The following is a 12335-nucleotide window of genomic DNA, read 5'->3' as shown; positions in this document are numbered from 1 at the left end:
ATTGATTTGTTTATTTTTTTTAATCTGTGCGACTGAAAAATGATACAAAAACTTATACTGGCCATGGTGCAGTGAGATAGGCACTTTCTAATAAATAGGAAATGCAGGCTCTTCTTGTCTGTGTAACTCCAAAGCCCGCAAGAGCTGTCTCTCTCCCTGCCATGCTTCTTACATTCTCATTACACCAAACAAGCAAAACATGGAAAACCCATACACAAGTTTTCAGGTCAATCCTCATCATTTCTAATACAGTTACAGTATCTCACAAAAGCATGTTAAATTGAAAATTACCAGAATCACCAATTCCTTAAAAAAAAATGCAAACTGAGTTTTTGTTTTGGTTTGGTTTGGTAAGATTGGGAGTGTTTTCGGGTTTCTTGCGAGTAACATCAGCCTTAAAACTAAAAGATTAAAACTCTTAAGTGCAATGCTCTTTTCAGAAGCATAGTAAGTTACACATCAGGAATCTTCAGTCACTGGGGTAGGTTGTTCAAGTTCATCTAAAATCACAACTGTCTGTAAAGTGGATTCTGAGCTCAGATATTGCTGATGTCCGCTCTGAGTATCTGCTTCTGAGTGGTCTTGAATGACAAGAGGAGATTCAAGTTCTTTTCAAATAATTTTATAGGCAATCCTTTTTGTAGTATGAATCCGCTGACATTGCAAAACATACTTTCTTTAACTTAAATATTGTTCTTGTGTGGCTGGTAAGTGCCAGAAACTCTGAGAAGTACTGGACTACAGCCATCAACAAGGCCAATGGATGTTATTTCCTCAAGCATGTTTTCTAACACTGTTCTGTAATCCATTTTAACTCAGGTTTAAGAATGGTGAGGAAATCTTCCCTGGTCCAAAGTCAAGATACAAAATTAGAGTTGAGGGTAAAAAACACATTCTGGTCATTGAAGGAGCCACGAAGGCTGATACAGCAGAATACTCGGTCATGACAACCGGAGGCCAGTCATCTGCTAAGCTCAGTGTTGACTGTAAGTAACACTCCGGGTGTCTTTATACTGGCTAACTCGTTATGCTTGCTTATTATGTCAGCTGACTTAGAAAAGTGTCAATGTCTTTTCCTTTGTACTGGTTATCAATTTGAAAACCGTAAAGCTGGATTCCATTCTAGCTGAGTGTCTGTGTGAGATGGTTCGCTGAGGGGAAAGAAGTAACACCAAAACACTACTACTGAGAACACAGCCCAAAAGCCACCTGCTAGAAAACTTACCCAAGTGGTTGTAACCAGAGGCCATATATCCAGATGGCACATACTGAGATTCACATTAAATCCTAGCCATGCTTGCTAGATCCCAAAAGTAGAATTAGTCCTTAAGTAAACACTCAATATCCTGCAATTACATTTAGGGGTAGGAAAAGAAGTCCTTCAAACCCAGGGGGAACAGTGGAGAGCACTGTCCGAGGGCATTTGCTATTAGGCCCCTGAGGTAGAAGAGAATGAATGTACTTACCCAAATGCATTCTGCTGGTGGTCAGTACTCAGGGGCAGAATCGATCCCAGTTTGCCATGAAAGTTGAAGAGCAAATCCCCAGGTGATTTTTTTTTCGGTCCAGTTGTAGCTGCTGTGATCAGTGAATTATTCAAAGGCATTCTTGCTTCATTCCTCATATTTCATGGAATTGTCATCCTTTTAGTTTAATATCAAAACATTTTTCAACCATAGGCAGATCCTTTCCTTATATTTCTATCTACTTAGACAGTTTCAGTCAGTTCTACTATAATGCAGATAACATATTTCTAAAATCATTAGTCAGTGCGAAGTCATTCAATAAAAACCACAGGATTTATAGGAGAAATTGGATTATAGGTATAACATGCATGAAGTTTATCAGTAACACGCTAATAAAGTAAAGCCTAATTTAAAAAACAAGAGCAAAGGTTTCCACACATTGTATGTAAGAAGTACTATAATAAATGTTCACTTTTCTTTGAAAAATTGATGTGATTGAGTGTGGCTCCTATCTCATGGGTGAACTGTTAGCACTTGTTGATCAGCGTCTGAGGCGTGCATGTGTGCAGTTGCATCTTAATACCTAGATCAGCTTAGTCTGAGGCACTTTGCACTTAGTTTTTCTCAGGAATGAGACCATGGATCATCAAACAAGAAATGTGTGTTACTCTTCAGTTATTCTCTATTGTAGCCATTTGCATTGGAACAAACTCTTACTTTTACTAAATATTTTTATTTTATTTGGAAGAGTTACACACACAGAGAGAGAGAGAACTCTTCCATCCACTGGTTCACTTCATAGATGGCCACAATGACTGGGGTTGGGCCATGTGAAGTCAGGCGCCAGGAGCTTCTTCTTGGTCTCCCGTATAGGTGACCGGGACTCAAGCACCTGGGCCAGCTCCTGCTGCTTTTCCCCGGATCATTAGTAGGGAGCAGGAAGCGAAACATCCAGCACACAAACTGGTGCCCATGGGAGATGCCAATGTCAGCCTCACAAATCCTCACCTTGAAATCGGGTGCTACAGCTGAGCTGCTTGTGCCACTGCGAAATGCCACACTGCAGCTCTTTTGGAGTCTGGGTTTGGCATTTGTGACGGTCTGTTACCTCTCTAGTGAAACCTCTGAAGATCTTGACACCTCTGACTGATCAGACTGTAAAACTTGGAAAAGAAATCTGCTTGAAATGTGAAGTCTCTGAAAACATAACCGGGAAATGGACTAAAAATGGTCTACCTGTTCAGGAGAGTGACCGGCTGAAGGTTGTTCACAAAGGGAGGTGAGCAAGCTGGGTGGGCCACGGGGGAAGGTGGGGTCCATTTCCACTCCCCCCCCCTCAGATGGCATAATTTGCAAGTTGTGTTTATGAGGAGTTTCTGCATCATCCAAACATGAGATCTAATTTGGGTCAAGAAAGAAGCTAATGAAGTCTTCACATTTCTCTCCCTTCCCTCCCCTCCCCCTGTCTTTCTTCCTAGACTAAGCTAAAGAAGTTAACCAGACCAAGACCAGGTGTCTTTGCAGTTTGAGTCTTAGATGATCTAAATCTTTGTACAGTCTTAGAGATATTTTTCTCTTCTTTCTCCAGAATCCACAAGTTAGTCATAGCCAGCGCTCTCATTGAAGATGAAGGTGATTATGTATTTACACCAGATGCCTATAATATTACTTTGCCTGCTAAAGTTCATGTTATTGGTAAGTAGATACAACTGATCATTGATCATTACAGAGTTGCATTTTGTTCACTTTTCTTATCCTGGGGTTGTAATATGTTCAAGCCATTTAAAGAAAAATTATATTAATTGATATTAATCACTAATCATAAAAAGTTGCTTCTCAAATCTTAGAATAAAATAACTTTGCAAGGTCCCAGTCACCAGCTATGTCCATCTTTCTTAAATTCTTTTTGGCCAGATACAACATTGATTGGCACCCCAAATTTTAGACTAAGTGCTAGGTGAAATATTCCCATGGAAATGATTGATATGCTTTACATTCCAGATCCTCCTAAGATCATCCTGGATGGCCTGGATGCTGATAATACAGTTACAGTGATTGCAGGAAATAAGCTTCGTCTTGAGATCCCTATCACAGGAGAGCCACCTCCTAAAGCCATTTGGAGCCGGGCGGATAAGGTTGGTTCCACATGTACACGGATATTCACAAATGTACATGTCACATACACACACACACACACACACACAAGGGACTCAAAAGTTCATGTAAAATGCATATTATTTTTTTAAAATTCTGCTTAAATTGCAAAACATTTTTTGCAGCAAAGTAAATTGACCTCTAATCCCATTTTCCTACAGACTTTGTGAGCTCCTCTCACACACACACATCCAGCTCATCGTGGTGTCTGCCATGAGTCAACAGAAGGGAGAAGGCCACTACGTATCAAAGGACACAGTGCAGATGTAATTCCTTTAAGAAGGCAAGATGACTGGTTTTCAGGCCCATCTGATCATTGGTCATTTACTTTCATATTTCTGATTACCTACTGTGTGGCCAGGCTTATCTTTTTGCACATTTTCCCATCTTTCATTCTAATGGGTGTCATGGCAGGCAATGAATTATTACATAAAGGAACAAAAGCACTTGGGACAGTACCAAGCACTAGGAAGAAAAGTATAGAATAGTATCATGGAAAGTGGCCGCATAGTCAGTAACAGCCTCTGGTCATAGTCAGGTACACAGGCCCAGGACAGAGAATAAGATTAATATGTTGGAAGGACAGAAAGAAAGCCCAGTGACTGGGCCAGAGTAAGTGAAGAGGAAAAAGAACCTTTAAAGGGCTGATGTGGAGAGCAGCACCTGGGCAAGCGTGATCCTCAGGCTTCCCCTGGTCCACACTTGAAGAGCAGGACTCGTATTCCAACCCGAACTGAGTTACAGGAGCTGGGTGGACTCACTCACATGAAACTCGCTACAAACCAACAAAATACATAAATTATGGTTTTGAAGACACCAGACATCAGGCCATGAGAGCCTGAAATGTGGTGAACAAATGAGATAGACCCTATCATGACCCCAGTTCACAGACATAAGAGAGCTCCCAGGCAGTGGCAGAAGGAAGAGAAACCTGGACAGAGCCCTGTGGACTCACTGACTTTTGAATTCCCTTTGTACAAGGACCATGGTAGTTGGGGTTCGTGGGACACACACCGGACAGCCCCACAGAGAGAGCCCTGCAACCTTGCTGACTCTCCCTCTCAAACATTCAGCAGACATTTCTGAGCAAACTACCGAAGACTGGGCAAAGGACATGTCAGAGGAGGAAGGAGAACCGGCGTTCACACAGACCGTGGACCAGAAGTTGTTGCTTCCTCCTGGCCAGGCTTGAAAACCCTCATTATCCATAGACCGCTGAGTGCACCGAGTCCTTGGGAAGGTCTTGCCTTCTGTGTGGGAGCAATCCCTGCTGCACTGCACCCTGCTGTGGGCCAGCTGAAAAAAAATCGTGAACATAGTCCTACAGGGACCCATCAGTGTCTGAGTTAATTAATTGCGTTGTAATGCAAAGCTTAACTTTTATATAGAAAAGAAAACAAAGATATCAGGCACTCAGGTATATAAAATTTACATTAGCTGCCATCCAAACCATGAAGGCAGGGAAGTAAGCAGAGAAACACAACCTAAACCAGGGGAAAAGTCGATCAAAGCTAACCCACATCTCACGCATGTTATTACAATGAACAATCAAGGATGTTAAAAGATTTTTTTAATTAATTTTATTTATTTGATGGAAAGATGACACAAAGAGAGAAGGAGAAATTTTTCATGTGCTGATTTACTCCCCCCACATGGCTCCAGCGGCCAAGGCTGGGACTGACGTAAATCAGGAGCCATGAACTTGGTCCAGATCTCCCGCATGGATGACGGGGACTCAAGTTCTTGGACCATTGGCTGCTGTTTTCTCAGATGCATTAGCAGAGAGCTAGCTTGTAAGCAGAACAGCAGGGGGCTGGAGCTGGCACTCCAATATGGACTGCCATCATCCCAAACAGCAGCTTAACCTATGGCACTGCAACTCTGGTCCTGAATGTAGATACTTTTTACTGCATTGCATATATTTAAAAAAAAAAAGGAAGAGAAATGTTAAGTTCTCCATGTAATAGAGGAAGTAAATTGGAAAAATACTTTTAAAAACCCACATCAAACCACCTTAGAGGTGAAGACTATAAAATGTCTCAGATACAAAAAATAAAGTGTAGACTGAAGTTATGACGAATTAGACACTTTAGGTGAATCTGAAAAAATAATCTCAGAAATTATTCAAAATAAAACACAAGACAAAAAGTATCCAAGAACATTGAAAAGGCATTGATTGAACTTCTACAATTTTGGAAAGTAAGGAATGTGGAAGATACCATTTCCTCCAAAGGACAAGTGAAAAACCAAGCAAACTAGAAGCCTAGTTTGGATCTTAGGCCTAGCTCTTCTGGATCTATCAGTGAACTGCTGAACCCCAACCTGGAGAGACAGGCAGAGCCAGGGAATCTGGAAGAGGACCCTGAGACAGAGATCTCCATAGAACCGATGTCAAGACTGCAATATGTAAACTGCTGTTGGAGAATTCTGGAGACTCTATGTGCGAATTAGCTTGAAATAAAAACCCCAGAGGCAGTCAGTCATCTGTGGCCCCCACACTTGTATTAATCTAATTTCCACCAGCTGTACAATGACTTCACAGATTAGAGAACTACCCCCTTCTGCTTCCAGCAGAGGGCAGAGTGAAGGAACCATTTTTGCAATTTGCAAAAGCCTCTGTTCTTAACACAGCTTGCCTTTGGAGAAAGTATTTCCTGTTCCGTGGAGAAAGGGAAAGACCCAATTCCAACCCCCTCAAGCCATTCGTCCATCTAAAGGAGGAGGAGCTGGACGGAGAAGCTCTGATGAAGGTCACAGACCAGGAGCACAGGCTCATCAACAGGTTGAGATCCAGTCTCATTCAGAACTGAGCAAAACTCCCAGACACACGCCTCACCCAAGTAATGTGCGGATGGCAACCAAGTGTGTGAAAAGACGGTTGGCATCATATACTATGAGAGTATTACAAGTTAAAGCAGTGAAACACTGCCGCCTACCTATTAGAATGGTCAAAATACAGGAAACTGACAACGCTAAAAGCTAAAAAGGCTGGGGAACAGCAAGACAGTGCTGGAATACAAAACACCATGGCCGCTTTGAAACTGTTCAGCAGTTTCTTACAAAAGCATACTGCCACCGTATGATCAAAGAATAATCCTCCTCAGTATTTACCAGATGAGTTGAAAATTAATGTTCATAGCCTCTTTTTCATAATTGCCAATGTTTAGAAGCAATCAAGATGCCCTTCAGTAAATGAATCTGTAAACTGATATCCAAACAGCAGACTATTCTTCAGCACTGGAAGGAAATGAGCTGCAAAGCCAAGGAAAAACAGGAAGGAACCTTAATGTATGTGACAGTGTGAAAGAAGTCAATCTGAACAGGTCATGTACTGTCCAATCCTAGTTAGTTAAACATTCTGGAAAAGGCAGAACTCTAGAGACCGTGAATGAGATCCATGAGGGATGAACAGAAGGGTCCTAGGGCGGTCAGGCTGTTCTGCTTGGTACTGTGGCATGCATACATGTCATTAGACATTTGGCAAAATCCAGAGAGTGTGAGACCCGCAGGGTGGACTGGAAAAGGATAATGATGGATCAATACCTTTTCATGAGTTGTGACAAATGGACTGCAATAATGAGGGGTGCCCACAGTGCCAGGGGAAGTTAGCATGTGGGAGAGGTGGGTGATATGTGGGAACTCTGCATCTACCACTTCATTTTACTAAAAAGTAATTTTTATTCTTTTTTTTTTAAATAGGGAATGAGTGTTTCCTTCGCTTCCGTTTTCTGGGAGTAGATAGATATGGGATTAGTATCCCCTCAAAAATATCCTTTAGCCATGGAGAAATTCAGTTAAATACTAGTACGTGTTCCCAAAGAAGATATAGAATTAGGGTGCCCAAAGAGTGAGACAGCAATAAATATTTAAATAGTAACACCCCTCATATTTTCTAAATCTGATAAAAGCTCTAAACTCATGGATATTTTTAAAAGACCCCTCAATAAACCTAAATACAAGAAACACTAAGAAAACTACACCAGGGCTCGTAATAATTCAGTTTCTCAAAACAAGAGATAAAAAGTAATAAAAGCAGATGGAGGAAAGAGTCGCATCCAGTACAGAGAAGAAAACAAGGATGCCAGTGAATTTCTCTGTGAGGCAGTGTGCTAGCATCTTTAGCATTGAAGGAAAATGTCGGTCTCCAGATGCACACATTAGGGATAATTTTAAGAAATAAAGGCAAATAAAAATGATTTTGAGATACACAAGAGTGGAAAGAATTCATTACCAGCAGACCTATATGGTGAAAAATGTCAAGTCCTCAGTCAGAAGTAAAATGATTCCAGATGGAAATATTTTCACAAAGAGCAAAGAGCACCAGAAGCAGTGACCACATAAACATGTAAAATTCCTTCTGGGTATCAGCGTTATGGAACATGGGGTAAAACTATCACCTGTGATCCTAGCATTCCATATGGGCACTAGTTCAAATCCTGGCTGGTCCGCTTCTGATCCAGCTCCCTGTTAATGTCCTGGGAAAAGCAGCAGAAGGTGGCCCAAACATCTGGAATAGCCCCTGCACCCATGTGGGAGACTCAGATGAAACTCCAGGCTCCCGGCTTTGGGCAGGCTCAGCACTGAGCATTGCAGCCGTGGCGATAAATCAGCATGTGGGACATATTCTCTCTCTCTCTCTCTTTCAAAGTAAAAAAATGTTTAAAATATTTCTTGTTATTTTTTCTATTTATATGCTTATAGACAATTGACTGTCTAATCACACATGACAACGCAGTGTATGACTTATAAGAAAAATTTATGACAATAAAACAAAGTCAAGAGGAGACAAATAGACATAAGAAATATGAGGGTGAAATGAAGCATTTTGTTGTAAGTTTCTGTTATTATACATGAAATAATAAAATGGCACTTGGTAGTAGATCATGCAATATTGAAGACGCTTATCATAAACCTCAAAGAAGCCACTAAAATAGTGAAACAAAGAAATAACAATAACTCAGCGAAGGAAATAAAACCATAGAACATTTAATTAATCCAAAAGGAGATAGAAAAAGAAGCACAAAGAACAAATGGGATGAGTTACAAACAAATAACAGTAGGATGGAAATGCAAAGAGAAATAGGTAAATGTCAGAGTTCAGTGCTCTTTTCTCAATAGAGAAATACAGAGAAATACAACAGAGAGGCAGAAAAACAGTAAGAATATAGAAAATTTCAAAAATACTATTAGCCATCTTGAACCGATTGATATCTACAGAATTCAAATCATGCCAGGTATATTTTCTGATCTCATGGAATTAACCTGAATGAATAATTGACCTTCAGCTCCTTCAACTTTTTCATTTAATAGAAAATTTGAAGACATCTAAGGAAATGAACAAATTATTATTCTTTAATTTCTGATTTGAAGTTTTCTAATTTCACACACAAACACTTGTCTCCTGGAAAGATACCCCAGTGCCCGTGTTCTCAATCCAATTTTCTCTTAATGAATTGTCAAGCCAGGGGACAGAATTGCTAACTTCAAGCTTTGTGGCCTGGAGCAAGTTGAATTTCAACTTTCTCCTAAGTAGAATAGATAGGAATGCCTTTGTCTTTGGCCGTGGTAGAATCACAGAAGGCAATGTGTTTTAGGCATTAACATCCCACCTAGTGCAACAATGGCTGTTCCCAAGGCAGCTCTTGCTTGATTTGGTTATGCCATGTTTTGGGGTGTTTTCTTTTTTTTAAAGATTTATTGGAAAGGCAGATGTACAGAGAGGAGGATCTCCTGTTCGATGATTCACTCCCCAACTGGCCGCAACGGCTGGAGCTGAGCCAATCTGAAGCCAGGAGCTAGGAACTTCTTTCTGGGTCTCCCACGTGGGTGCAGGGTCCCAAGGCTTTGGGCTGCCCTTGGCTGCTTTCTCTGGCCACAAGCAGGGAGCTGGATAGGAAGTCGAGCTGTCAGGATTAGAACAGGCGCCCATATGGGATCCTGGCACGTTCAAGGCGAGGACCTTAACCATTACGCTATCGCACCGGGCCCTATGCCATGTTTTTGTTTTTGTTTTAACCTTTTTAGGCTATTATGGAGGGCAGCGGGCGGATAAGGGCAGAATCTTATCCCGATAGCAGCTCTCTGATCATTGATGTGGCTGAAAGAGAAGATTCTGGTGTTTACCACATAAATCTGAAAAATGAAGCCGGAGAGGCACATGCCAGCATCAAGATTAAAGTTGTGGGTAAGTCCTCCAGGGGACAAGCTTTGGTGTCCGAGTGGACATGTCCACACACTGAGGAGATTCCCTCAGGGTTTAGTTGCCTTGGTTTTTTTTTTCTGGGCAGACAACTGTACCAAACCACCCAACAAAACAAAACCCCACACCATAGCTGTGTGTCCGACAGTACCACTTCCCTTTCTCCCTTTGGAACTTACCTGACATTGTCTTCCCTTCCCTCCTCTTCCTCCCCTTTCTCTTCCCTTCCTTTCCCTTTCCCCTTTCCTTTCCTCCTGATCTCTCTCTCTCTCTCTCTTTTCTTGCTTAGAGGACATCTCTTTGAAACATTTTGGTCACTGACCATTAGCTCTCAGAAATTACCTTCTGAAAGTTAAATGTTAAATAATATCACACATCACAATCACTGTTGAAATGTAAGACCTGCCTTGGTCCGTAGACAACTAACTATATAAGCGCATTTTTGCTTAGGCTAGAACCACGTAAAATGAGTCTTGTAGACTGATGTCCCAAGGTCCCATAGTCTCCTCTGCTCACCTGAGTTTTACTTTAACAGATATAGTTCAAATTAACCCAACACCAAAGTCATCAAGAACTGAAGTGTCGTTACAAAACAAGATGGTTTAGCATTTCTGACTTGGATTTCTAATGATCAACATCTTGAACCTTCCTACCCTTGTAAAATTCTCATCATTAATTAGTCCTCCACTCAGTTCTGCTGGAAGGTCATTCAGCAATGACCATATCTGACGTGTTAGCAACAATTTCTTAGTTACTATTTTCAAAGAACAAGAGTGTTGGGTTCCGTGTGGAGCTTATTCTAACCTGACATGGGTTTAAGGGATTTGAAGACATTATTTTTAGTGTAGTTTACACTCTTTTATCCAATTTTGCACAAGACACTTTTACTCAAACCAGTTAATAAATGAGCTTCAGTAAACATGGAGAATTCAATAACAGTTTCTGAGCAGATTTCCCTATGAATGTTTTTCATTGTACCCTTTCTTCTTCACTTTGTTTTCATTTTATCCCACCTTTTTTCTGCTATAGACATCCCTGATCCTCCAGTGGCTCCAAATGTCACAGAAGTGGGTGATGACTGGTGTATCATGAACTGGGAACCTCCTGTCTACGATGGAGGCTCTCCAATCTTAGGTGACGGCCTTTTGATGACTGTGTAACTACCAGTGTTGGTCATGTCCTCTTTGTGCAAATAAGTGCAGGGTGCATGGAAATCATACTGTGTTTAAATGGAATCTTTTATACTATGACTTATAAAATTCAAAGAGAAGTATACTCGTGCTTTGGAATGTTCTATAATGACCTGAGACTGTCTTGTTATTACTTTTATACTCCATAATCTAATTTCGAAACAAACTGTAAGTTTAACTTCCATTGTTCCAGTTACCAAATGTCCAGTTGCATAGAATTATGTCTTTGAGAACATTTCTTTCAGAGTTAAATGCGTAAAAGAATTTGTTTCAGACCCAGCTGCTCCAGTTCCCATCCAGCTCCCTGCTTGTGGCCTGGGAAAGCAGTCAAGGATGGCCCAGAGCCTTGGGATGCTATACTCACATGGCAGACCCAGAAGAAGCCCCTGGCTCCTGGTTTTGAATCAGCTCAGCCCTGGCTGTGGTGGCCACTTAGGGATTGAGCCAGTGGACAGAAGATCTTTCTCTCTGCCTCTCCTTCTCTCTGTAAATATGCCTTTGCAATTAAAATAAATAAATCTTTTTTTTTTAAGAAAAAAAGAAAAGGAAAACAACAGTTTGCTTCCCTCATGGTACATAAACCTTTTCTCTCTGTTACTGACACAGGAAACTCAGCATTTCCTCATTATCTTCATTTCTGAGACTCAGAGCTGAGAACCTTGGCACCAACTTTATTGCTCAACCATCGTGACTCAGTCACCACCACCTACATATCTCTGACCTATGTTTTTCCCCTTTCTAGCACAGTTTTGCAATTTCCTATTTCTATTATTTAATTTGATTTTTGTCATAATTTTTATTATGTTAATAGTTGAATTCTTCTCTCAAATACCAGATGAAATGAAATGGGTTAAAAATACATACATATATACCTATTTCACTTAAAATATTGATTATAGGCAAAGCTTCTAATATCTGACAAAGCTTAATGGTGGACACCAAGGAAAAAAAAAACCCCGTTTCTGTATTGTATTCCTGCAGGATACTTTATTGAGAGGAAAAAAAAGCAAAGTTCCAGGTGGATGAGACTGAATTTTGATCTCTGCAAAGAAACCACGTTTGAGCCTAAGAAGATGATTGAAGGGGTGGCCTACGAGGTCCGCATCTTTGCAGTCAATGCCATTGGCATCTCCAAGCCCAGTATGCCCTCCAAGCCGTTCGTGCCTTTGGGTGAGTAAAGAGAAATGTGTGATGGGAATCAGTGTCATACGACTGCTTTCCTGCTAGCCTCTAACTGGGGCAGAATGGGGGGGGTTTCTTGGAGTGGTTGGATGTATTTGGCAATACTTTTCTGTCTGACCAGTAAAATGCTGGGTGGCTGTAAAG

At 41.0% G+C, this 12335-nt stretch overlaps 1 protein-coding gene across 1 annotated transcript in view; it reads left to right on the top strand.

The window, feature by feature from the left end:
• MYBPC1 (myosin binding protein C1) overlaps positions 1-12335 on the top strand; it is a 90002-nt gene that overhangs the window by 56099 nt on the left and 21568 nt on the right. Inside the window, exons 15-21 of the mRNA XM_058673759.1 lie at positions 820-986; positions 2583-2745; positions 3055-3161; positions 3468-3601; positions 9645-9804; positions 10849-10953; positions 11991-12179. Coding sequence (XP_058529742.1) covers positions 820-986; positions 2583-2745; positions 3055-3161; positions 3468-3601; positions 9645-9804; positions 10849-10953; positions 11991-12179 — 1025 coding nt within the window. The remainder of the gene's footprint in view (positions 1-819; positions 987-2582; positions 2746-3054; positions 3162-3467; positions 3602-9644; positions 9805-10848; positions 10954-11990; positions 12180-12335) is intronic.

The sequence above is a fragment of the Ochotona princeps genome, chromosome 15 (assembly GCF_030435755.1).
Source record: "Ochotona princeps isolate mOchPri1 chromosome 15, mOchPri1.hap1, whole genome shotgun sequence".
NCBI classification, from domain to species: domain Eukaryota; kingdom Metazoa; phylum Chordata; class Mammalia; order Lagomorpha; family Ochotonidae; genus Ochotona; species Ochotona princeps.
Note: the sequence above shows the minus strand (reverse complement) of the source record. Positions and strands in the feature narration are given on the sequence as shown.